Below are 24,457 nucleotides of genomic sequence, written 5' to 3'. Positions count from 1 at the left end.
CGCAAGCTCATGGTCAAAAATGTGACCCTGAAAGACCAAGGGAGCTAGAGCTGTGAAACAAAAGATGACAAAGCAACATTCCAAGTGAAAGTCAGAGGTGAGAAAATGCTTGGAATCCCAGAGATAAAGGAACGCTTCATTTGGTGTGTCTTGCATTTGGAGGATCAACTGACAGCCTCTCTGGTGCAAAACATTTTGGCTCTAGGACTTTCTCTGTCATCTAGTCTCATAGCAACACTTTTCTACATGTGCTTTTCCATCCAGGAATGAATTACTGCAACAAACCATAGGCAAGGAGGGTAATTTGTGCAGCTCTTGTAGTCAGCTGGTGTCTGCAGGGTTACAGTGCAAGAGCACACCAGGCATGCAAGGAGTGAGAAAAGGGGAGGTGTTTGAAGAGATCTGGTTACAAAATTTGAGTGACACAATTAGGTGGAAAATGCCAATAATCAGACTCATAAATGGCCTGGGTTGCAAAGGCCCACAGTGCTCATCCAGTTCCAACCCCCTTCTTTCTATGTGCAGGGTTGCCAACCAGCAGCCCAGGCTGCCCAGAACCACATCCAGCCTGGCCTTGAATGCCTGCAGGGATGGAGCATCCACAGTCTCCTTGGGCAACCTGTTCTAGAAGGCCGTTCCCTTCTGATTTACTGGAAATGTAGAGAGACATCAGAAGAAAAAAAGATAAGATAGGAGGTTCAGCAGTGCATGCAGGTGTTCTAAATCTCATGTCCAAATCTGCTATCAGACTGCAAAATGTTTAGCTTTGTGATATGATGTGATATGATATGATATGATATGATATGATATGATATGATATGATATGATATGATATGATGTGATATGATATGATATGATATGACATGAAATGATATGTCTATCATTTCCCAAGGCAAAATAGAGGGGAAAGTATTTTCCTGTCTTAGTGAGGCATCACGATGCTCCCTGTGAAGTGCAAGTATAGTGAAAACGGGCAACTGGAGTAAGCTCTGCAGCAGACTACAGCAAAACTGTGTGACTCTTGTGATGTCCCTGCAGAGAAAGAAGACGTGTTTACAGAGAAGGACAAGATACAAAAGGAGATGAAGGCTGCACCAACAGAAAATGCCACGCTGAGCTGCGAGGTGGCCCAGGAGAAGATGGAGGTGAAGTGGTACAAGGAGGGGAAACTGATCACCTGGAGCAAGAAGTTCAAGGTGGAGTCAGAGGGCAAATAGCGTCGGCTGGTGGTGAGCCAGGTGGAGAAGAAAGATGCAGGGGAGTACAGCTGCGAGGCTGCTGGCCAGAAACTCACCTTCAAGATTCATGTCACAGGTAAGACAGGTGTTGTCTGAAATACAGCAGAGAACAGTAAAGTAAAATCTAGTTTCTATTATACAGTGATCCAGTTGCAGTAGTCTGTGCTGAGGTTTTTTCCCTAGACTTGATTGCCTGGGTTTGTAGAAAGTATTTGGTTTTAGTATGGCACAAAGACCTGTTTCAGTCTGTCTGTAGAATAGTAATTACTGATATATGTACAATGGAAGCAATATTCAAGATATTATTCAAATCTCTCCTGTGCCTGAGATCCCAAACTGTAATTCTTGTTCACCGAAACATTTGACTAAGATAAGTATGTGCAGTGAGGCTGGAGTGCATGTTGTACGTGCAGGCTTTCATGGTAGGAGAAGCAGGAACTTCTCCTAGTAGTACACTGCCTTTTTCCTATGCCTTTATGTTGGAGGCTGCATCTGGATAGGTGAGTCTGCTACTCACAGTAAGAGACCTGGTAGAGCTGACTATTCCCAGAGCTCAAAGTAAAATAGATATCTGCAAATCACACACAGAGAACAAAGGACTGCATTGGTGAGCATATTTCCTTTGTGTCTTTGACAGTCACAGTTGTGGCAATGGTAGAGGCCATGAGGAGTCTGTTCAGGAAGCCAGGAGTACTGTTCTGGGTCATGAAAAGGCAGCCAGTGGTTTGACTATCACATGTTTATGTGTTTTGATGTTTCACAGTGGGTCTGAAGTAAAAGGAACTCAGGTTTTGGTTGCCTGCAGGTCAGATGTTCTTTTGGGTTCAATATGTTTGCATAGTGACTTGCAACCATGGGACTGGTGTTCAAGGACCCTCTTGGTTCCTTCAGTTCCTAGGTTCTTTCTTGCCTAGATTTGACACTTAGTTTCAACAGAAGAGCTGATATTCTCTAGTGAAGGCTATTAGTTTGGGCACAAGTGGTAACCTAAACCTGTTCCAAGCTGTACATACAAACCTGCAAGATGGTCTCATTTCAGTCCCTCAGTCAATACTTTTTCTTTTCTTCCCTCAGAGCCAAAACCTGTGTTTATAAACCAGGAGAAGGTGCAGAAAGAGCTGAGTGCTGCCCAGGCAGCAAGTGCCTCCCTCAGCTGTGAAGTAGCACAGGATCCAACCGAAGTAAAATGATCCAAGGATGGGAAGACTGCTTGCCTCCTCCAGAAAGTTCAGAATGGAATCTGTGGGCAAAACACGGCGTCTGGTTGTGGAGCAGCTGGAGAAGAAAGATGCTGGAGAATACATCTGCGAGGCTGCTGGCCAGAAGATGACCTTCAAGTTGGAAACAACTGGTGAGCATTCGCTTTGGGAGCACTAAGCAGCTTTGGTGGGGATGTGGATGTGGGGGAATGGGTGGTTTCATTGCCATGAGAGAACAGGCAGTGATGCTGTGAAACCAGATGGATGATGCTCAGCCTGGCCATGTGCCTCAGAGCTCTTTGCTCAAGGAAGCCAAGTGTAGTTGTGGGTTTGCTCTCAAGAGCACAGTTTGGTAGCGATGAGTTGGCGGTTGCACTAGATGACCTTAGTGGTCTTTTCCAGCCTTAGTGACTCTGTGGTTCTCTGCTTCAGGAAAGACCTACTCGCTGACTTACACACGTGTCCAAGTCAAGGATGCAGCAGAAGTCAAATCTGTAGCAGAAAAGGCAGAATCTCGTGCCCATCTTACAGTTAAAGGTAATTCTGCTTCTGATGACGATTTTGCTTAAATTATCTTACGTTATAAACCAGCTAACATCCTTTGCTTGAATGTCAAGGAGGTTAAACACCACCAGGACCTTTCACAGAAATTAAAACTCCTACCTACCTACCTTTCTGCCCAAAAAATATCCAGCTTCTCTTTTGGGATTTACTTTTGCTATGTAAAACAGATTATTTTCTTAGGAGGTTGATTTTCTACCTTTAGACTTCAGATTTGTGTTTGAACATTGAGGGATAAAAGAGCACAGGGTTTGTTTTTTTTTAAATATATACAATGTTAGGTATATATATGATGTGAAGTGCGATACAGAGACCTTTACTAGGAGAAAACTTGTTGTTCAGAGCTAAGTTGCTGTATTTAACCAAAGTAATTATGTCTGTGTTTCATTGAACCTCTATTCCATTTCGTAATGTGAGGAGTTTGATATCGGGATGGGAAGGTCATGGTTTGATTTGGATGTTGGAGTAAGAATCAGAAGATCTGGGCTCTCTTCAGGTTGTCAGTCTTATTGTCTGCCTTCTTAACAACATTCCTTTCTATTCTATTTTAATTACGTTTTAAGGCATTTTGAGCTGATAGGTGTAGTGTTCGTGTGCAGTAATGCTGACGTGAGTAAGTAGGGTGATAATGTAAGGGTTTTTTATATTCCTACTAAATCTCTGCTTTCTCTTGTTCCATCCTTCTTAAAGAGCAATCCATTAATCTAGTAAAGGAGCTGTGTGATGAGGATGTGTCTGAGCCTGAAGAAGCCAAATTTGAATGCGAGATATCCATTCCTTCTGTGATACCTCCCAAGTGGTATCTACGTGGGGAAGTCTTACAGGCTGGCAGAAACTTGATTATGCAGCAAGAAGGCTCCATCCACCGGCTGACCATACCGAAAACCACCACTGATATGACAGGCACCATTCAGTTCTCAATTGGCAAATCCAAATCCACAGCCAATCTGCTCGTCAGAGGTAACATATCCTGGCTTGGTTTACATCATGAAGATGAAGAATTAATTAACGTACAGTCTTCCTTCACTGGGGTCTTTGAAATATTGTGTGTGTGTCTGGAGGGTCTGCTCCATTTGCCGTTCAAAGTCGTTGGACACTAAATGAGACAGCTGCATCTCAGTAAAAGATGTGTTTGAATAGTTGTGATGTGCTTACTATTCAGATCTACAGAGCTGAGGTTTTGTCCTTGGCTATAGCAAAGAAGTCAAATCAGGTGAAATTAATTGTATTTCTGAACTAGACAAGTTGAAGTTTGGTAGCACCTAAATTTGATGCAGTTTGTCATTGATTTCATCTGAAAGAAACTTCCAGGCTTTTTATCTGCTGTTGTTCCCAGCGTAAGAGTCTCCATTCACATCCTAAAGTACTTGATATATTTTCAACTCACTCTTACTTGAATAAAAGTATCAACTGGGAGCAATTTAATAAGCACAGAACAAGAGCTGGACCTTGCATTTGGTAGATAATATACAGTATTACTTTATAGAAATGTAGTCAATGGCATTCCCTATAGACAATCGTTTGTTTTATCTTTAGAGTCGTTCAAAGAACCATTGAGAACATGAAATTAATTGAAATGGAATAGACGCAAGAGACTTTCCTCTTCTTCCAATTGTCCTCATCCTTTCTTCTCTTCCACCCCTGCTTTTCAGATTACCATATACAAATCACCAGGAAGTTGGAGGACAAGACAGCTTTGGAACATCATTCTGTCATCCTGTCCTGTGACTTCAGGCCTTCTCCAAAGGTTGTGAAACGGTTCAAGGTTCCATTACCAGTAAATCAGGAATGATCTGTTGAGGGAACTGTGGGAGCAAATATCCTCTAAGTATAAGCTCAAGGGATGGCCTTCACATCATCTAGCTGTACAACAAATTCCTATCTAGAACATGTGCATCTGAGAGCGTCATCATCCAAGGCTCCCAGTGAGATCCTACCAGTACATGTATAATGGTATTGAACTTTCCAGATATCTTCTGGAATTGTCAAGCCTATGTAAATGGGTGGACTCTGTGGTCTTCTTAGACTCTTTCAATCTCTATGTGATGTTCTAGAAGTGAGGGCAAAGGAGATTCGGGACACCTCTGTATGCTTGGAACTTGTTGGGGTAACAAATCCCTTTGTCCTACACCCTCATCCCCCCTTTTTCCTTCCAGAAAAACCTGATTACTTTATCAAGGAACTTTCAGATCTGAAAACTGAAGGAAGTGGAACTGCATCAGCCAAGTTGTCAAGGCCTGGCTCTTGGTTGGTGAGTTGTGCCAAGGTCAGAGAGTTGGATTTTCTGGGCTTTGATACACGTCTTCAAGTTGCACGTTGTTTTATTTCTGATGTGTTGACCTGTTGAGCTCCAGCCCGAACTGGGGATCTAAGTATTAACTCAGAAGGAATTATTTAGTTGTTTGAGCTTCGACTGGAAATGCAGTGCCAAGGGCTGCACACAGTTGTGGCAGTTGTGGGAGTAAGGAAATGGCATCTGCTGGGTGAGTGCTTTGCTGGGTGGGCATCCCCCTGCTGACAAGGAGTCTCCACCAAGGGATGTGGATGCATGAGTGTGTGTGAGCACATGGATAGTGGGTGGACGCAGTGGCACAAATGTTGCTTGCACAAGGGTGTGCTGAGGAGTTGGGTTGCACACAGGTGCACACAAAGGGATGTTTTCTGGTAGGTGTAGGCACGTAGGTGTTCCCAGGGATGGTTTGCACACGTCTGTGAATGGAAATGAGGGCACATGATGCAGTGCGTGCATGGGGGTGTGCAAAGCAGGGAGGGTGGCACATGGGTATGCGTGTGCACATGGATGGGGAAGGCTGGGGTTACAGGTTGATCTGTGCTGAGGTGAGTGGGGGCTCACAGTGTTGCTCAGTGGTAGATTTGTTCACACTGAGTGCTAACAGGAAACTCGTACACCCTTTTAGTTTCAGCTGTGCCAGCGCTGTGATCCCTTGCTGCTGGGATGGGGTGTTGGAAGGATGGTGTGCGTGCCGAGCTCCCATCTCTTGCAGGAATAAAGTTTAGAGCAAAAGGGATGTTTGGGCCAGGTGACCGCAAGAAGGCTGGCTGCTTTGGATGGTGGCAGCTGATGGAAACAGGTGCTCTGGGGACCGTTCAGCTTTTAACAGAAGTCAGGGGTCCTGCAGCAAGAACGACTAGGTTCTCGAATGTCTTCAGACGTGCACACCGAGTACGTCTGTCCTGCTGTGCCATCTCTGCTTCTTTTTGATGAAAGCATTTTCATGACCACGTGTTGGGCCTGTTTGGTTGTAGAAGGGCGAATGTTAGGTGCAGTTCTCCCTGAGAACTTCTGCTAGGATTTCTGTGTAATTTGAATCATGAGTGTTAGCACAGTGAGTTGAAGGAGGGCCCCGGAAGCAAATTTGTTGCTGTTGAAGCACTGTGAGATGAGAAGGTGGGATGTAACACTTGCTGGCAGATGTGGAAACTTCTTTGGGATTGAGGTGTGGAGGAAAGGAAAGGCGATGATGGAGCTGATGGCAAAGAGTTTCCTGGGGAGGCTTGGTGCTTGCTTGGGGTTGGATCTGATCAACTTCTTGTGCACCGTCAGGAAGTTTGCTGACAACACCAAGCTGAGTGGTGCAGTCGATATGGTGGAAGGAAGGGATGCCATTTAGGGGGACCTCGACAGGACGGAAAGCTGGCTCTGGTGAACCTAATGAGGTTCAACACAGCAAAGTGCAAGGTTTTGCACTTGGGCCGCGGGAACCCCAGGCACCTGTACAGGCTGGGAGGAGTGGTCCTTGAGAGAAGCTCGGCTGAGAAGGACCTGGGGGTCCTGATGGACGAGAGACTCAACATGAGCCAGCAGTGTGCTCTGGCAGCCCGGAAAGCAAATGGGATCCTGGGCTCCATCAGGAGAGGGGTGGTCAGCAGGGATAGGGAGGTGATTGTCCCTCTCTACTCGGCTCTTGTGAGGCCCCATCTGTTGTACTGTGTCCAGGTGTGGAGCCCTCAGTACAAAAAAGACATGGAGATTTTGGATAGGGTCCAGAGTAGGGCCACGAAGATGATCAGGGGGCTGGAGCACCTCCCCTATGAGGACAGGCTGAGGGAGTTGGGTTTGTTCAGCCTGGAGAAGAGAAGGTTGCGGGGTGACCTCATTGCAGCCTTTCAGTACCTGAAGGGAACTTACTCCCAGGAGGGGAGTAAACTCTTCGAAAGGGCTGACAATAGCAGGACTAGGGGAAATAGTTTTAAGTTAAAAGAGGTAAGATTTAGGTTGGATGTTAGGGGGACGTTCTTTGCTAGGAGAGTTGTTAGGCCCTGGAACAGGCTGCCCAGAAAGTTTGTGGATGCCCCGTCCTTGGAGGTGTTAAAGACCAGGTTGGACGGGCCATGGGCAACCTGATCTAGTAAATGTGTATGATTGGTGACACTGCTAGGCAGGGGGGTAGAGCTACATGATCCTTGAGGTCCCTTCCAACGGGGTCATTCTGTGATTCTGTGCTTCTGTGCTGGTGTCCAGCTGGGCTTTGGAGAGCAGTCTGCATCCCAGGGTCTGTCTGGTTAACTCATGTTATCGACATGAGTTTCAATAGGGCCAAGAGTCGGGTCCTGCATTTTGGTCACAACAACCCCAGGCAACCCTACAGGCTTGGGGAGGTGTGGCTGGAAAGCTGCCTGATGGAAAGGAACCTTGGTGTGCTGATGGACAGTCGTCTGAATATGAGCCAGCAGTGTGCCCAGGTGGCCAAGAGGGCCAATGGCATCCTGTCTTGTATCAGGAATGGTGTGGTGAGCAGGACTAGGGAAGTCATCCTGCCCCTGTACTCGGCATTGGTGAGGCCTCACCTCGAGTACTGTGTTCAGTTTTGGGGAGCTGAGCACAGGAAAGACATGGAGTTACTGGAGCAGGTGCAGAGAAGGGCAACAAGGCTCATGGAAAACTTGGAGAATCATCCCTATGAGGAGAGGCTGAGGAAGCTGGGGCCTCTTTGGTCCGTATTAGCTCCTGCCGTTCCCTTTTTTGGTGGGGGATCAGTGTGGTTTTTTTTGTGTCAAGAACAGACTCATTGTGCAGCCTGTGAATGAATTCATTCTCACCTGCTGATTGATGCTCTTCTCTAGATGGAGCTGCAGTGGAAATGGACACTTGTGGTCCGATGTCCGACCACCTCCCTCATGCTCCGATCATCCGAATTAGCAAGACCTGGCTGATGGTTGGTGAATTGGCTTTTGTTGGCTTGGAGAAACGTCTTCCAGTTGCACCTCACATTATATCTGTTGTATTGAGCTCTCGATCTCCAGCCCAAACTGGATCTATGTATGAACACAGAAGGAGTAGTTTAGATCTATGTTTACCTTGATTGGAAATGCAGTGCAGAGGGTTGCACTGTTGTGACAGCTCTGAGAGTATGGAAAAGGTATCTGGTGGGTGAGCGCTTTGCTGGGTGAGCATCCCCCTGCTGAAGAGCAGGCAGCTGTTGTGTTTGTAGACAGAATCATCCGTGGGGATTGGAGGCGTTTCCAGCCTTCCAGCTCTTGGCTGTTGCTGAGAGAGTAGAGCTTCCTGCCCAGAGAGAAGGAGCAGCAGAAGGGATCCCATGAGAGCAGCCTTAGAAGCCTTTCAGACAAAGCAGGTGGATCAGGCTGTGGCCTGTGCCTGTGGTCTGCAGTGAAGCCAGCAGGCTTTGCCCCAAGCAGAATGAGCTGTGGGTGCAGCATCCAGCAGTGCAAGTGGCCAACAGCTGGAGACAGCATCACCTTGAGCAGCACTCTTGAGGGAAATGCTGAGTGTGAAGGAAGGCCACGAAGAAGAGAGTAGCTTGTGGCTGTGTTCCCGGGGTAAGGTTTTTCCTTCCTGAGCTGTTACCTCTCAGGTGCTGTGTGAGTCTTCTGCAGTGTGCCTACAGCTGTGCGATGTGCTCTGCAGGAAGCGCTGATATTGCGCACATGCAGCCCTGTCTTTCATGTCTCATGTCCAGTTCCATGTGTTGTTTGAAGCACCATCTTAGAGGCAGCCTTGATTTCTGCAGCCCCGAGCTTTGTACCATGAGAGCTCTCCTTCTTCTTGCTACGATGTGAGACCTAATGGAAGGCCCTGCAGAAGTCTGGGTAGGTGATGTCAGTTGCTGTTGATTTCCCCACCTGTGCTGGGAAAGGCAGGGAATGGGACTGGGGGACATCCTGGTGGTGGGAACCTGCCACATCAGAACTGAATGGCTGTTCTGATCCATGTATTTTAACCTGAGTGAATCTGACAGTAATAAGAGAGGTGACAAACCTGTGGGAAGAAAATGTATGTGCCGCAGTTTGTGGTGCAAGGTGTTCTAGGAGCTGCTGTTAACAGTGCCCAGAAAGCTTGTTTTTTGACGGGGAGATAATTAACTAGGTTATTTTAATGAATCTATTTTCTTTCTGTTCATCATTCATACTACCTCTCAAAAAACTGTCTGTGGATTCTCAAGTACTATTTCTTGCTGAAGAGAATTCATGTGTACCCTTCTTATTTGTCTGCTCAAATGATCTTGCAATCATCTCTGTCTGTGTTTCTTTTAGACCCTGTGATGGAGCAGAGAGGAACACAGACTTGGGTGGATCTTCATTCAGGAGCAGGGACACGTCATGCTCATCTGAGGTGTCTGGCTGACAGCAGGAGCAGAGAGGTAAGTTTCATAGGGTCGCGTGCCCATTTTATTTTATTTTTAATTCATGATGCATAGAGGCGTTCCCCAGACAAAGTGAGCATTTCTCAACTGGACTTTCTAGAAATGAGCTAGGCAATGAAAATGGGTTTGAAGCATTCCTAAGAGCCCCGCAAGAGAATGCTGAGAGTTAATCTGGCACCCTCCTTTGGAAACGTCCGTTGTCTGTCAGCTCTTCAGCTGTGCCCTAACACCTCCCATTGCGCTGCCACACCAGGATAGAATTCCAAGCCCACACTGAGTCCTGGAATGTTGTGGTGCCGTGTTGGAATCAGATGTGACCACGTGGTCTTGGCTCCCCGCCTTGTGGGGGGTCATGGTGGACCAGGCTGTTGGCCGTTGGTGATGTCATAAGCGGCTGGAATGAGGGGAGGAGCGGTGCGTTCTGTGTTCCTTTGTGGGTGAGGTAGTGGTCGGAGTGGTTGGTTGCGTTGTGGTTCTTGTGCCTTTAGTGCCGTTAGTTAGTTCCGTTAGTTAGTTAGTGCTGTTAGTTAGTTAGTGCCGTTAGTTAGTTAGTGCCGTTAGTTAGTTAGTGCCTTTAGTTAGTTAGTGCCTTTAGTTAGTTAGTGCCTTTAGTTAGTTAGTGCCGTTTGTTAGTTAGTTAGTGCCGTTCGTTAGTTAGTTAGTGCTGTTCGTTAGTTAGTTAGTGCCATTAGTTAGTTAGAACCTTTAGTTAGTGACTTTAGTGCCTTTTTCTTCACACCGTCGTGTGTGAAGATAGCTTGAGGTGATCTCACTGCCAGGTACGTGCCATATTTTGTCCCCCCGCATGGTTTTTCCACAGGGTATGCGAGGGTAGTTCTGAAGAAGTCTGTCCATACTGTGCTGTGTGAATAGAGAAAACAGAAGTGTGTTTCTGCTCTGTTCCAGCTCTTCACACTTGCTGTGATGGGTGTCGCGTGCAGTGGGATCAGCCGTGAGCCCGAGGTGGCGGCGACGGAGGTACAGTATGAAGCTCTGGCTGGTCTTTGTTCCCTGTGTTGAGCCAGCAGAGGGAGCTGCAGATGTACTCTCCTGCAGGAAAGAATGGGCCAAAAAGGGCCTGGCCAGCTGTCTGCGCCAGTGCCATTGCTGATTAGTCTGGGTAGAGAGAGATGCATCTTTGCATGGCCTGGCAATGCACACCAGGAAGAGAAATAACTGTGATGAGACATGCAGCTCCTTCTGAAGTGCTCCTGATAAGGACGGAGCGCATTTGCTGCAGCTTTCTCTGCAGATGTGCTCCTCACCTTGAAATCCTCCTGGTTTGTCCTCAGCTCTTGTCCACGGCCTGTGCTCTGTTTTGCAGGCTGATAAAATGCGGAAGCCGCAGCTGGAGCGTGTGGTGTCATCTTTAAACATTCCAGCGATTGCGGCGGCCCATGTTATTAGGAGCCACGTCGCCCAGGGGCCAGATGAGCTCTCCCTGGAGGTAAGCAGTTCCAGGCGTTCCTTTTTGTCATACACGGGAGAGTAGTGTAGGCTGTGAACGCCTCAGGAATACTCTCAGACTCCTTCAGAATATCTCCCTTGCTGTCAGGCTTGAGGATATTCTGCAGCACAGAATTAGGCAGTTATTTGAGCTGTGATTTACTGCCAGCTGTGCTGAAGCTGGGATTGATGTTTCAATCTCTTGCAGGTTGGAGACATGGTGAGCATTATTGCAATGCCACCAAAGGAGCTGAGCCCCTGGTGGAGAGGCAAGCGTGGCTTTGAGGTAGGCACACGTTTCTGACTAGAGAGCACAACTTGAGTAGAGTCGGGAATCTCAGGTTGAAGCTGCTCTGCCTGCACAGGATGACTTCTGGTTGCAAACAGTTGCCCTGTGTTGGTGTCAGTGGACTTTCCCTTTGGCTCTGCGCTTGGGCTAATGCCCACCTGTCTTTTTGTTCTTATTACAGGTTGGGCTTTTCCCTGGTGAGTGCGTTGAACTCATCAGTGGAAAAGTTCCCGATTCCCTAATCAACTCATTGCCAGAGCCAGGTACGTATGTTACATTTGATAATGTGGGTTAGTAAAATGGGATCAAAATGTGGGTTTCAGGGGATTTGTTAATACCCAAGTTCAGCAAGCTTAGCAAGAGTACTGCATTAAGCTCCTTGGGCACCTCCAGGGATAGGGAAAATATGTTCTTGCACGTCCTTGTTGGGAATGCTCTTCCCAATGTTACATGCTTTGTCGAATGCATTATGTTTGGCCTCGTCCAACCGATCCAAGCCTGAAATTGAAATGAACTGGTTTCTTTGTTTTGTTGTGCAGTGCCAAGGAGACGGGGCAAGCTCATCCCCTTCCTTCGCTCCCTGGTGGGGGCCCGCCCCAGGAGAGCGACGGAGCCAGAGCAGAAGAAGGAAGGGGTGTTTGGGTGTGACCTGGGGGAGCACCTTCTGTGCTCTGGCCGTGATGGTAAGGAACAGCCCATTACTGAGATCTTGCTCCATTGGGCAAGTTGAGCTAACCGCTGGCTCTTGTTCTGTAGTCCCCCAGGTCGTCCAGAGCTGTGCTCAGTTCATTGAGCATCATGGCGTGGTGCGGGGGATATACCGCCTCTCTGGCGTCATGTCTAAGATCCAGCGACTACGGTAAGAGTGCTGCGACTGACACAGCTGTCAGTAGGGGCACGTGGCATGCTGTGGGCATTCAGAGGAACCCCTTCCTTTTCTTGACTGTATTCTGTGTGGCTGTGGACTTTTTTTCGTCTTTCTCAAAGCCCTCTGCCCATTTCTGTGTCCTTCTCTGCAGCCATGAATTCGATTCGGAGCAAGTTCCCGAGCTCAGCGTCCAGGACATTCACAGCATGAGCTCCCTGTGTAAGATGTATTTCAGGGAGCTCCCGAACCCGCTGCTGACCGAGGAGCTGTATGACAAGTTCTTGGTAAGCTCAGGGCAATGTCTTGATAAAGACACTTACCTCTTCCCTGGGCGTCCTTGCTAGTGGTTGCAGCAGTGCCCCAGCTCTGAGGTCTTCTTTCTGTTAGCCCCATGAGGCATGTCTTTGCCACATCCTGCCTCTAACGGATGGCACTTGTGGTGGTGCCAGGAGGTGCTTATTTAAGTTATTCACCATGTTTGCGAGAATTCCCTTTCCTTTGCTGTTCCCCACCTATTGGTAGAATGGGGTTAACAGCAAAGTGGACTTGGACACAAATGCCTGCTGCAAGGAGCTGCAATACGCAATCAGGCAGTAAAGTCCCCCAGTGCTTGCACTGCTTGTCCTTGATGGCACAGGCTGCGTGCTGCTGTGTTCCCCTGATTCCTCTTGGAAGGCATCGAGTCTGCCTCGGTGCTGACCACCAGCGCACTGTCCCCATGGTTCCCAAACCTGTGGCAGCTCTCCAGCCTGACTGGTGTCTGAATCCCTTCCTGCCTTTTTCCAGGACGCTGCCGGTGCCTCAGAGGAGGAGCGGGTGCACAGAATGAAGGATGCCATCCAGCAGCTGCCCGCTCCTCACTACAGGTCAGTGCTGCACTCGTTCTGCTGAGCTCAGCCCTGCTGCCTTTCAGAGGGCGATGATGCGATTCCAGGTGTTGTCTCACACCTGCAACATCATGCCTGTGCACGCTGCAGCGGCTGAAGGCTGCATTGGGTCAATTGATTGGGTCAGTTCCTTGCACGGGAGCACGGTTGGTGCAGCTGATGGCTGCAGCTGTGCTTTGCAGGGCTTGGTGCTGCAGCGTGGTGGCACGGGGAACGTTTTATCTGCTTCATATTCAGGGTGGTAGCAATGACATCAACTAGCATGAAGTGATGTTGTTTTGTGCACTGCAGCATGGCTTGCTTATTTGTGCTGTATATCCACCTCTTTTGTTTTCCAGCACTCTGCAGTATTTAATGAGGCACCTCGCAACTCTCGCCGGGAACTGCTCCGTGACCAACATGGACGCTAAGAACTTGGCGATTGTGTGGGCTCCAAACCTCTTAAGGTAAACTTCTCTTTTCTCTTTCAACACGATGCTTAGTTCTGCTCTCCCCCAACCCCAGGGACACAATTTCTAGATGACAGTTTCTATTCACTTGTTTAGCTGGGACTGCTGTGTCTCTGATCATCCAATAGAATTTTGTCAGTGGCATCGCTGTTTGCCAACTGTGGAAGTCTCCAGAGCCCAACTTGACAGTTTTTGGCTATAGAAATTCAGACTTGGGAAATGATCTTGGGGAAATGACTTGTAAGATCTGCCTTTTCTTCAGATCCCAGCAGAGCCCATCCGCCTGCGCCAGTGGACAGGATGCCTGCAAGGAGCTGCAGACCCAATCGGCTGTGGTCGAATTCATAATCAATCACACAGACGTCCTCTTCTGCTCCGAATGCACACCAGCCGTGGGAGAGGGTGAGCGTCTTCCTCCATTAGCTTGATCTGACACCTTGATCCAATCCAGGCCTTCTCCAAAACCTTTGAAAATGCTTTTGCTGTCAAGGAGACAGCAGGCTTCTGGTATTAAATTAGAATATGGCCCTCTGTTGCTGGATCCTTAGTGTGTCCAAACCCAAACCTTACATGTAGAGAACGATCACTGCTGTTAAGATGTTTTGCAAGCAGGTGAAGCTTGACTGAATTGTGGCAGCAAAGCTTTCTGAAATCCCAGCCACCTAGTTTTTTAGTGTTTTTTTTTGCCTGTTTCGATACCGAGAGATGCTCTTAATTATGACTGTGTCCTTTGCCACGAGCATACCTCTAAGCACATGGTTATTTTGAGGTCCTCTTCTTTGAGTGTCTCGGATAAGCAAGTCTGCGAGAAATGCAGAACTGGGATGGCTGTGCTGTTGCTTTCTGATCCTCTGTCTTACCTGTGGTTTTCCCTTGCAGGGCACAGTTCTCTGGCCGGTCTGAAGTCTGTGTGGGTGCCTCCTGCTGCAAAGCTGCTCACGCTGCAGGAGGCACAGGCTCAGAGGAAAGGCCAGAGCAGCTCTCCCACTGCGACTCGGAGCAGCGAGATAGAAGTGGAGGAGGGCCCCGCAGCTGTACCAGGGGCCTTCCACACTGTCATTGATTTTCCATCTAAAAGGTAAAGAGGACTTCCCTTTCCAGCCCTTATCTTCATTGGTTGGGTGGGTTTTATTGGTTTAATATTTGTCCATTATATATATATGAGCCTGTCAGCTCCCGTCCTGTCCAGATGTGTAGCCTTTACTCACATGCTCTGTATCTTGATTGACATGGTCGAGAGGAATGTAGCCAGCAGGACTTGAGGGCTGAGCTGTAGGAATGGAAGCGTCCTCTGCTGTTTGAAACAGAGCGTGTTTCTAAGCTGTGTTTCAGCAGAAAGCTGGCAGTGCCGGGAATGGGCAACTATTGGCAAGGGCTCGGTGCAGCTCTTCCCTCACCCTGCACCACGACTGACAGCATGCTCTGTTTTCTCTCTCCAGACCAAGTTCTCCCAGTAAGAGGGCAGAGTCAGCAGCTGGCAGTTGGTGTTCGTGCTTTTGCCTGCACAGAAGATCCAGTGTGGCCGAACACCAACTGCAGAGCAGTGCTAGGGAGCCCTCTGAAGTAGAAGTCTTGGTCCTGGCAGGTAAGGGTGCAAACCCAACTTTCTGGATTTGCTTGACATCAACACGGGTAGAATTCTTGCTTTCAGTGGGCTTGTAACTTTTACTGGCATTCAAGCCCGTGCCTGACATCTTTCGTTGACCCCTGTCTTTCCCAAATGAGTCTCTTGTCAACACAAGAGCTGGACCTGCACGAGGATCACTTTCAAGACATGACCCTGTTGCTAGAAGCCTATTTGTTTCTGCCCACCACCACTACATAGCCAAATGTCAAGAACCTCTTTCATGATTCATCTTCTGAACATTCAACACTAACTGCTGTGCATCTGCTCCTTCTTAGGTGACTCCAGCCCTTGTGGAACCCAAGGATGCAGCACATATGATGATGCAGCATCCTGTGCTTCCATCAATATAGAACTGTTAGGAAGCACAGGATGCTGCAGTTCAAGTGACAGCCTTTCAATCAACAGCAACGACGAAGAAAAGAATGTAATCCAAGTGCAAGCTATCATTCATCCCATCTCTGATGAACCTGCTGACCTGAGCCTGCAAGACACCTCAGGCACCAGCCTGGACTGTGACCCAGAGCCTTTACAGGAAAGTCCAGCCCAAGCACAGCCCGAGTGCCCCGACAGCAGCACAACCATGCAGGCTCAGGTCGGCATCACAGAGGAGAAGCCAAACATCTTGGAGGGGGAGGTAGAATCAGTCCAAGAATCCCAGGCTCCGGGCAACAGCACGACTTCTGAGACACTCTCATGTGACAACAGGGCATGAGTCCCATCTTCCACCACACCTCACACCCCCTCCTTTCTCCTATTGAATAAAGGCATGCTCATGCTCAATCGTGCCATGACTGCACTCTGAGTTTTCATTTGCAGAGTTTGGGATGAGTGTAAGAAACATCAATGCAGCTCAGCTTGCAACGCTCTGGCTGTGGGGTGCGTGCAGGGACACTGTAACCATACAGGGAAAGGCTTCCACTGCTTCCTAAAGCTGTAGTCCAGCCCTGCTAATGCTCTGTGGCACAAAGCCCTGAGGGATGTTCCATATTGTTAACCTAAGTGAAGCCAGCTTCATGCACTGTGTTTTGTTGTTGCTGGGTGAGAGGGGGATGCACGTTGGTGAGAAGATGAGCATTGCTGGATCTGCCACGAGTGTCCCTTCTGCCTCTAAGAATATGTCCTAAGTAGGATGTGAACACTGCTGGCACTTCCTCATTGCACGTGCTTGGAGGATCTTCAGTTCTTGCACATTTCAGGATGTCTGTCAGTGACTACGAGGGAATTGTCAAGTACTAGGAATTCCATGAAACAGTTGGAACGGGTAAGTGTCATCTTTGTACAGAAACAGCACGCCTAACAGTCTGTCTCACCACTCTAGAATTAATCTGAGAATAGACTGACAGCTCTTGTCAGTTCTCTAAGTCAGGTTTCATTTGGATAAACTTGAAATTGGATTTTTGAAACCAGTTGGAAATTGATGGTGCTGATTACCTCTTCCTCTAATTAAAGCATTACACACAGTGTATGCTAGGTACTCTGCTTTACCTGTAATATTATATTAGAGAAGAATTCACGCTCAACTTTAAGCATCTGTGTTTTGAATTGTAGGTGGTTTTTGCAAAGGTAAAACTTGGGCGGCATCTTCTTACTGGTGAAAAGTTTGCACTAAAAATCATGGAGAAAGTTACTTTAGGGGTAAGCCAAAAGGCATTTAAATATGATAATATCTTCTGTTGGAGTTGTGGAGTTCTCAAGAACACGGGGGCAGGTGGGATGGTGTTGCAGAACGGCGGGAGAAAAGCAGACGACCACACCTGTAATTGACATATGATCAGCTATTCTCGTTTATTCCTTGGCTGCGTGTACCTTTATAATACGGATAATTAGCTCATACATATTGCAAAAGTGGAGCTCATCATTCGTTCCCAATTACATACCATCCCCAAGTATCTTTGCAGCTTGTTGTTATCATCCTGAAAGTTACTCCCTTGCCGAGTTCACAAAACCATGGTTAGTTTCTCAACATCCCAGGGCATCCTGTTGATCTCACTGTCCTTGCAGGTGGCATGGCTGCTTGATTAACTGCACCGTGTTTACGACCCTTCTCAGCTAGCTGTAAAAAACGCTCTCTACAGGATGGTACATAGGAATGCAGCCTACTGGTCCCATTGCCTTTTGAAAGATGCTGTAGAGCTGGAAACAGTTTAACAGAGCACCTCAAATCTTGTTCCTCATTGTTCAGAGGGCAGTATTCTCTGGCTGTAAAATGGAGGAAGTTATTACATTATTACATTACATTATTGTTACTTTATTACAGCAACTTTACCAAAATGCCAATGAAAATGCTGAATGTTTTACTTTTCATTTTTCACAGCTCTGTTTCAGAATTTCTATGGGAGTGATGTCAGTCATTGCTGAGTTGATGTTGAATTGTGTACTGTCCCATATGTGCTTGTTCTGTTCCACAGCAGTCAGATGTGGTACCTGGTATGTCACAGTAGTTAGCGATTTCATCGCTTGCTTTTATGGTCTCTTAAGGATGACTTGCCTCATGCTAAAACAGAAATTGATGCCATGAAGAACTGAAGTCATCAACGTGTTTGCCCATTGGATCACGTAAGAGAGACATCAAAGAAATATTTATAGTCTTAGAGGTAAGAAATAGTTTCTGCTTTCTGTGCTGTCATTGTTACTTATCTTTCTCTGATACTCTCTAAATGCATTTTCAGATAACCTTATCTTACAGGGGAGCTGTTTGATTGCATTGTTTCTAAGGACCGCCTTTCGGAAGAGGAAGCTCCAGTCTTTTTTTGACAGACTGTTTCAGCAATTGCTTCTGTTCACAGTCAGGGTTATGCCCAGAGACCTCAAACCAGTGAGCCTGAACTGCAGTCAGTCTTCCATAAATAATAATGAATGTGTTTTTATTTTTCTGTTGGGAGAGAAAGTTACAGTACTCCACTCCATTCCAGTGTATTGCAGGAGAGAACTGAAGGGGGCAGAAGTAACACAAAGTAGAACTCATGGGTTGATTGAATTGATAGATATTTTTAGATAGTTATTGCTATTTGGTACTATGTACCCAAGGCTATGAGGTGCTGCTCTTGTTGACACAGGCTGTGAAAGATGACTTGAGCTCTAAGAGTAATTTCCCTTCTGCTCTTGATATGAATGTCAAATCCACAATTACAGTGTTAAGAACATAATATAAAAGTTGGTGCTGCTGGCTTGTGGACTTCCATTAGCTGTTAGCCATAGTTTGGAACTTGCAAAGCAATCATATTTAGATTTTAGTGATGAAATCTTCTGATGAAATCTTCTCTTGTTTAGCTGGGACTGCTGTGTCCCTGATCATCCAGGAGAATTTCGTAGGTGGCGATGCTGATTGCCCACTGCGGAAGTCTCCAGAGCCCAGTTGGACTGCTTTGGGCTGCAAAAATTCAGACCTGGGGAAACAGTCTTGGAAGAATGACTTGTAAAATCTGCCTTTTCTTCAGATCCCAGCAGAGCCAGTCAGCCTGCGCCAGTGGAGGAGCTGCTGCCTTGGAAGTCCAGACACAGACAGCTGTGGTGGAATTCATCATTAGCCACACAGACGGCCTCTTTGGCTCCAAATCCACGTCAGCCATGGGAGAGGGAGCAGGTGAGCATCTTCCTCCATTAGCTTGATCTTGATCCAATCCAGGACTTCTCCATGATCTTTCAAATACGCTTTGACTCTCAACGGGACAGGAGGGTTCTGGGCTTAGATGAGAACATGGCACCCTGTTGCTGGGTCCTGAGAATGTGCGAGGCCAGACTTTACATGGAGAAAACCATCCCTGCCTTTATGATGTTTTGAATGGGGGTGAAGTATGATTGAAGTGTAGCAGCAAAGCTTTCTGAGTTCCTGGACCTGTTTTCTAGGGTTTTTTTTGTTTGTTTGTTTGTTTGATTGTTTTTAATGCCTGTTTCAATACAGTGAGCTGCTCTTAATTATGACTGTGTCCTTTGCAACGAGCATACCTTTGAGCACCTGGTTACTTTGAGCTCCTCTTCTTCCAGTGGCTCGGATATGCAAGTCTCAGAGAAATGCAGAACGGGGATGGCTGTGCTGCTGCTTTCTGATCCTCCCTATTACCTGTGGTTTTCCCTTGCAGGGCACAGTTCTGAACCTGGGACCAAGTCTGTGTGGGAGTCTCCTCCTGCCCAAAAGCTACTCACCCTGCAGGGGGCCCAAGCTCTGAGAAGAGGCCAGAGCAGCTCTCCTGCAGTGACACAAAGCAGTGAGATTGAAGTGGAGGAAGACCCCACAGAATTTCCAGGGAGATTCCACACAATCATTGATTTTCCATCTGAAAGGTAAAGAGGACTTCCCTTTCCAACCCCTGTCATAACTGGTCAGATGAGCATTATTGGTTTACTTTTTGCCCATTTTATCTTTGAGGATTCAACTAACGCACAGTTGCCGAATGGGCTCAGTGGAGCCACACAAGGTGCCTTTCCTTCCTGGTTGGGCAGGCAGTCACAAGATGCAGAAAGCCATGCTGGCGTCTATCCTGGCCTGTGCTGGCTGTACCTGGAAACGTTGGGGTTTTCCAGATTTCAGGGCCATGTGCCTGAAACCAGTTCCAGTTCTTCTCAAAGGAGAGCTGTTGGTTGGACTTGCTGGCACTAGAAATTAGAGATAGCAGTGAGCTGAGGCCGAGGTGGTGTTAGTGTAAGATTCAGGGATGCTTTAGAGCCTTTCTTATGACTGCACAGTTCCTCAGAAAGCAGTTACACCTGCCACTCCTTTCGTGTCTGGATGTGGAGCCTTTCCTCACATGCTCCGCATCTTGCTTGTCATGGTTGAGAGGAATGTAGCCAGCAGGACTGGAGGGCTGAGCTGTAGGAATGGAAGCGTCCTCTGCTGTTTGAAACAGAGCACGTTTCTAAGCTGTGTTTCAGCAGAAAGCAGACAGTGCCGGAAACAGGCAACTGTCATCAAGGGCTCGGTGCAGCTCTTCCCTCACCCTGCACCACGACTGACAGCATGCTCTGTTTTCTCTCCAGACTGAGTTCTCCCAGAAAGAGGAAGGAATCACCAGCTGGCAGTTGGTGTTCTTGCTTCTGCCTGCGCAAACCATCCCCTATGGCCAAACACCAACTGCAGAGCAGTGCCAGGGAGCCTTCCGAAGCGGAACGCGTGGTCCTGGCAGATAAGGGCGCAAATCCAGCTTTCAAAACACTGTTTGTCAGCAACACAGTTAGAATTGATGCTTTCAGTGGGCTTGTACCTCCTTCTGGCATTCAAGCCCATGCCTGACATCTTCAGCAGACCCCTGTTTTCCCAAAGGAGCCTCTCAAGCTGTTTGAAGCCTACTTGACAGGCAGCACCAAGCCTTTGCCTCCATGGACAGAGAAAGTTGGATGCTGACCCCTGTGTATCCACTCCTTCCTAGGTGAATCGAGCCCTTGTGAACCCCGAAGTGCCAGGTCAAGTGCTGATGGCTCAGAGAGTGCTTCCATCAACGGAGAGCTCATGGGAAGCACAAGTCACTGCAATTCAAATGAGAGCATACTGTGTGACAGCAGCGACAGAGAGAAGGAGGTCATTGTGGTTCAGGCACTCATTTCTCCCAGCTCTGCTGAAGGGGCTGATCTGAGCCTGCCAGAAAACACAGTCACCAGCCCGGACTGTGGCCTGGTGCCTTTGCAGTGCAGCCCAGACCAAGCACAACCCGAGTGCCCCAACAGCGGCACCTCCAAGCAGGACGAAGTCACTGTCACTGAGGAGCAGCCGAGCCTCTTGGAGGGGGACTTGGAGTCAGGCCTCCAGTCCCAGGCACCTGGCAGCAGCATGAGCGCTGAGCCACTCTCTCCTCAACAACAAAGGATGCACATGAATACTGTGTCTTCACTCCACTTGTACCTGCCAGAGATCCTGCTGCCTTCTCAGCTCAGTGAAGATTTGGCCTGCTGTCTGCCCTGAATTATGGTATGGTCTTACCAGATTTTCTGAGTGAAATAACATATGACCAAACACTGCTCCTACTTCAGAATATATCCTGAGTTCATCCCACCTAATACAGACAGAATCATCTTATGCTCTGTTATTAGAGCATGAGAGATGGTTTGCAGTATTGACTAAACACACATTTAGCATCATAAAACCATAGAATATCCCAGTTTGGAAGGAACCCAAAAAGATCATCAAGTACAACTCCTGGATCCACACAGGACTACCCAAAAATCAGACCCTGTGTCTGAGAGCACTGTCCAAAATACTTCTTGAAATCTGGCAAGCTCAGTGCTGTGACTACTTAATCTGGGGAGGCTGTTCCAGGGCCCAATCACCCTAAATCTTACTTCATTGATTCCTGAGAATTTCTTGGATGACCACGTTCCTATGTCCTATGTATCCAAGTTAGATTGCATGAACCAAGCAGATCAATGTGATCTCATCCTCAACAATTTTGCATAAACCTAAAAGCACTGAGTTTTGTAAATGGGAAAGAAACACAGAACAGACACAGTTCTTATTCAAACTATAAAATGTCTAGATGTTTCATGGGAAAAATAAATTTATATTGAACATATTTATATGTAAATTTTATTGTACAGTAGAAATAAAAGAACATTAAAAACAATGAGAAACGTGCTGTTGTTTTATTCGTCTTCACAATGATGATGAAGAAAATTAAGTACAGAAGGATTTGGCCCAATATTCACTGACTTGTGTTGTCCCAGATTAGACTTCTCTAAGTGTAAACTCAGAGACCGAAACTACTGTCTTGATGTTCAGATGTCCTTTGCCCAAACCAGTGGGGTTGCTCAGGTGTGTGTAGGTCAGTGGGTATGTGTGCAAGGACGAGCATGCACATATATGTGTGTGCACAGGGGTGTGCAGAGTGTTGGAGCTGCACAAGGACTTTGTGGTACCGGTGTGTGCGTGCACTTTGGGAGTGAAAGGAAGGGGTTACACATGTGTGTCTAATGTCTGGACTGTGGCAGCAAAGAGGCTGCAGTGTTGTTCTCTGTAGGAAGAGGCCAGTAGTTGCCCCATGTCAGACAGAACCAGTTCAAGTGCTGGCCAAAGCTGAGTCAAGGAGTGATGCTGCTGGCACTTCTGTGATAACTTTGTTAAGGAAGGTTAAAACCACTGCATAGCATATGTGAGAGCTATGAGCAAGAATGATGTGAGACAAACAGCCCTGCAGTCACCAAGGTCAGTGAAGAAGGAGGAGAGGAGGCTTAGTGGACATGGTGGTGATGGACTGATGATTGGGCTGGATGATCTAAGTGGTCTTTTCCAGCTCTCATGATTCTATCATTCTGTGACAGGTGATGTTAGTTTTGTTGACAGGTTCAGCAAGGTGAACTGGGACCAGAGGTACATCCCAAAACCTTTGAGTTGCTGGACTGGAGATAATCTTCCCAAAATAACTAATGAAAATAGTAGAACCATAAAAGGAATTTCTTTATCACTACGAGAAAAAGGGAGGGATCCTTTGGCTAATGAAGGCCTGATTTGGCAAAGCCAGAGACAGTTTGCTTTGCACCGCATTTATTTGACTTTCCAGAATGGTGTACTTACTTTCCAGGTATTTCTAAACAGTGATTGTTTATTTCCAAACATGGCTAACAGCAGGTTAAAAATTCTTTTCTTTGTTTCCTTTCTGCTAAAAATGAATGAATTTAATGTGGTCTTTTTCGTGCTTCCTTCTTTACGAAGGAGACAGCTGCTGCATCATGGTAAACAAACATTCAGATGGTTTGGAGAACAAGTCCTTACACAGACTACAGTGTACAGCAATAAAGGGCACACACAGCAACATGCAAGACATTCATTCAGCCTCCAAACACTTCTCCCTGTTGACCAATTCAGAACATATTAAACCATTTAAGAAGGGCATTAAGCTTTAGAGCAGATGGGACGTTTTATACCTTGTATATAATCTTTGCTTATTATGGAGTAAGCAAAGAAAAACAGAACAATAATAATAAAAACATACACACGCAAAACAAACAAACATACAAGGAAAAAACACTGACATAAAAAGAATATACCTCCCAAGGTGTCAGGATCCTTTATATCTAATCCTCAAGGCAGAGGATGAAAGCTTTGTCTTTTCTAGGTAACTTGTGGCTAAGACTGGGAGCTGGGAGGACTTTATACTTTCCCTGACCAGGTGCTATGTAAACTAAATACAGAAGGTAGTCAAATAACTATAACATATATAACATATATATTTATATGTAGGTATTTTAAAATCCCAGACCTTAAGCCTGAAGTTCCTTGAATGACTGGAGATTTTAAATAGTGATTTGATAGAAATTCTCTCAGCTGTCTAAGAGTTCAGCTGGTCAAATCCACAAGCAAGCACGAACGATAAGCTTCATTTATAAGAGCAAACACATAAGAACAACATGGAGGGAATAGTTCTTAGTTTCTTGAGTGAACTAACCCAGGCACCGTGTAGCCTCTACTATTGCTGTTCCTGAAGGAGAATCTGTTCCTCCCTTTATTTCTGAGCTTCACCCACCTCTACCACCTCTCACAAGAAGTGTGTTTTGGGGGAATATTCATATGGAGTCGAAAGGAGCTGGCTGTTCTATCCAATCAAGAATGGGAAGGCATATGACCTGTAGATTAGAAGATAATCCAAATATGTCACAAGAAATCTCTCCATTTATTTTAACAGCTCACTTGGAAGCTGTGGAAGAATTATCACCTATTTATAAACAAGATAGTGAGAGATAAAATTCCATTGTACAGTGAAATCCATGAGATAACAAAGACAGAAAGTCAGTAAGTCCATCTGCCACAGCAAGCTCTGAGCTGGAAGCACTGATCTCAGACGCATATCAGCTACCATTTAGTTATGCTAACTGCATGTTTATACCACCTGTGCATATAGACCTGGTATGGCTGAGTCCCCAAGCATTAGCAGGGAGAGCGAAAAGGACTTTGTAATATTATATTGGCGCTTAGAAATTCAATTTGAATATTGCTCCCAACATTTATCTAGTTCCTTCCGTTGCTCCTTGTGGGGCATATTCTCCAAGCCCTTCACAAGCCTTGTTCAAGTCATTAATCTCTGGACAACTACATGCCTGCAGCTCCCCTCGGGAATTCCTTAAAGCTGCAGTGAGACAAGGCACACAAGAGAAACTTTGCTATGCACAGCAGGCTGAGCCCTCCTGCAGTCCCAGCTATGGAGTGCTCTGCACAATCTGTCTCTTTTTGCTCCTGATGTGCAGAGGTTTGATCTGCTTTTGCACCAGCAAGAGAGAAGTGGCACCTCACACTTATATTTCTGAATATTCTTGCTGCATTCAGTGGGATGTAAGCAATAAATAAAG

General features: G+C 46.8%; 4 protein-coding genes across 4 annotated transcripts in view; all 4 read left to right on the top strand.

Moving 5' to 3' along the window:
- The window catches only part of LOC107307464 (rho GTPase-activating protein 32-like), a 173,932-nt gene that overhangs the window by 89,121 nt on the left and 60,354 nt on the right, over window positions 1-24,457 (top strand). The gene's annotated exons all lie outside the window — the stretch shown is intronic.
- LOC146753384 (obscurin-like protein 1) lies at window positions 2,264-4,098 on the top strand. Its single transcript, XM_085529235.1, has 3 exons — window positions 2,264-2,589; window positions 2,870-2,974; window positions 3,689-4,098. The coding sequence occupies exons 1-3, from the start codon at window positions 2,436-2,438 to the stop codon at window positions 4,096-4,098; spliced, it is 669 nt and encodes a 222-aa protein (XP_085385361.1). The 5' UTR covers window positions 2,264-2,435.
- Window positions 4,655-15,975, top strand: LOC146753383 (rho GTPase-activating protein 32-like). Its single transcript, XM_085530451.1, has 16 exons — window positions 4,655-4,745; window positions 5,155-9,070; window positions 9,515-9,621; window positions 10,531-10,602; window positions 10,949-11,071; window positions 11,279-11,356; window positions 11,541-11,622; window positions 11,899-12,042; window positions 12,116-12,218; window positions 12,379-12,511; window positions 13,014-13,093; window positions 13,453-13,560; window positions 13,826-13,965; window positions 14,443-14,641; window positions 15,003-15,148; window positions 15,466-15,975. The coding sequence occupies exons 3-16, from the start codon at window positions 9,523-9,525 to the stop codon at window positions 15,900-15,902; spliced, it is 1,944 nt and encodes a 647-aa protein (XP_085386577.1). The 5' UTR covers window positions 4,655-4,745; window positions 5,155-9,070; window positions 9,515-9,522; the 3' UTR covers window positions 15,903-15,975.
- Window positions 18,388-20,610, top strand: LOC146753382 (rho GTPase-activating protein 32-like). The gene is made up of 3 exons (XM_085530480.1): window positions 18,388-18,773; window positions 19,270-19,471; window positions 20,165-20,610. The coding sequence occupies exons 1-3, from the start codon at window positions 18,509-18,511 to the stop codon at window positions 20,415-20,417; spliced, it is 720 nt and encodes a 239-aa protein (XP_085386606.1). The 5' UTR covers window positions 18,388-18,508; the 3' UTR covers window positions 20,418-20,610.

This window comes from Coturnix japonica, chromosome Z (assembly GCF_054131305.1).
Source record: "Coturnix japonica strain WE chromosome Z, WE-NBRP24, whole genome shotgun sequence".
NCBI lineage: Eukaryota > Metazoa > Chordata > Aves > Galliformes > Phasianidae > Coturnix > Coturnix japonica.
This window is presented reverse-complemented; position numbering and strand designations above follow the sequence as displayed.

Coding starts and splice junctions, on each gene's coding strand:
- LOC146753384 (XM_085529235.1), top strand. CDS start 2,436: ATGGGAAGACTGCTTGCCTCCTCCAGAAAGTTCAGAATGGAATCTGTG. Junction 2,590..2,869: donor CTTCAAGTTGGAAACAACTG/GTGAGCATTCGC, acceptor TCTCTGCTTCAG/GAAAGACCTACTCGCTGACT. Junction 2,975..3,688: donor TGCCCATCTTACAGTTAAAG/GTAATTCTGCTT, acceptor TCCTTCTTAAAG/AGCAATCCATTAATCTAGTA.
- LOC146753383 (XM_085530451.1), top strand. CDS start 9,523: ATGGAGCAGAGAGGAACACAGACTTGGGTGGATCTTCATTCAGGAGCA. Junction 12,512..13,013: donor AGCTGTATGACAAGTTCTTG/GTAAGCTCAGGG, acceptor GCCTTTTTCCAG/GACGCTGCCGGTGCCTCAGA. Junction 15,149..15,465: donor AGAAGTCTTGGTCCTGGCAG/GTAAGGGTGCAA, acceptor GCTCCTTCTTAG/GTGACTCCAGCCCTTGTGGA.
- LOC146753382 (XM_085530480.1), top strand. CDS start 18,509: ATGCTGATTGCCCACTGCGGAAGTCTCCAGAGCCCAGTTGGACTGCTT. Junction 18,774..19,269: donor AGCCATGGGAGAGGGAGCAG/GTGAGCATCTTC, acceptor TTTCCCTTGCAG/GGCACAGTTCTGAACCTGGG. Junction 19,472..20,164: donor ATTGATTTTCCATCTGAAAG/GTAAAGAGGACT, acceptor TTTTCTCTCCAG/ACTGAGTTCTCCCAGAAAGA.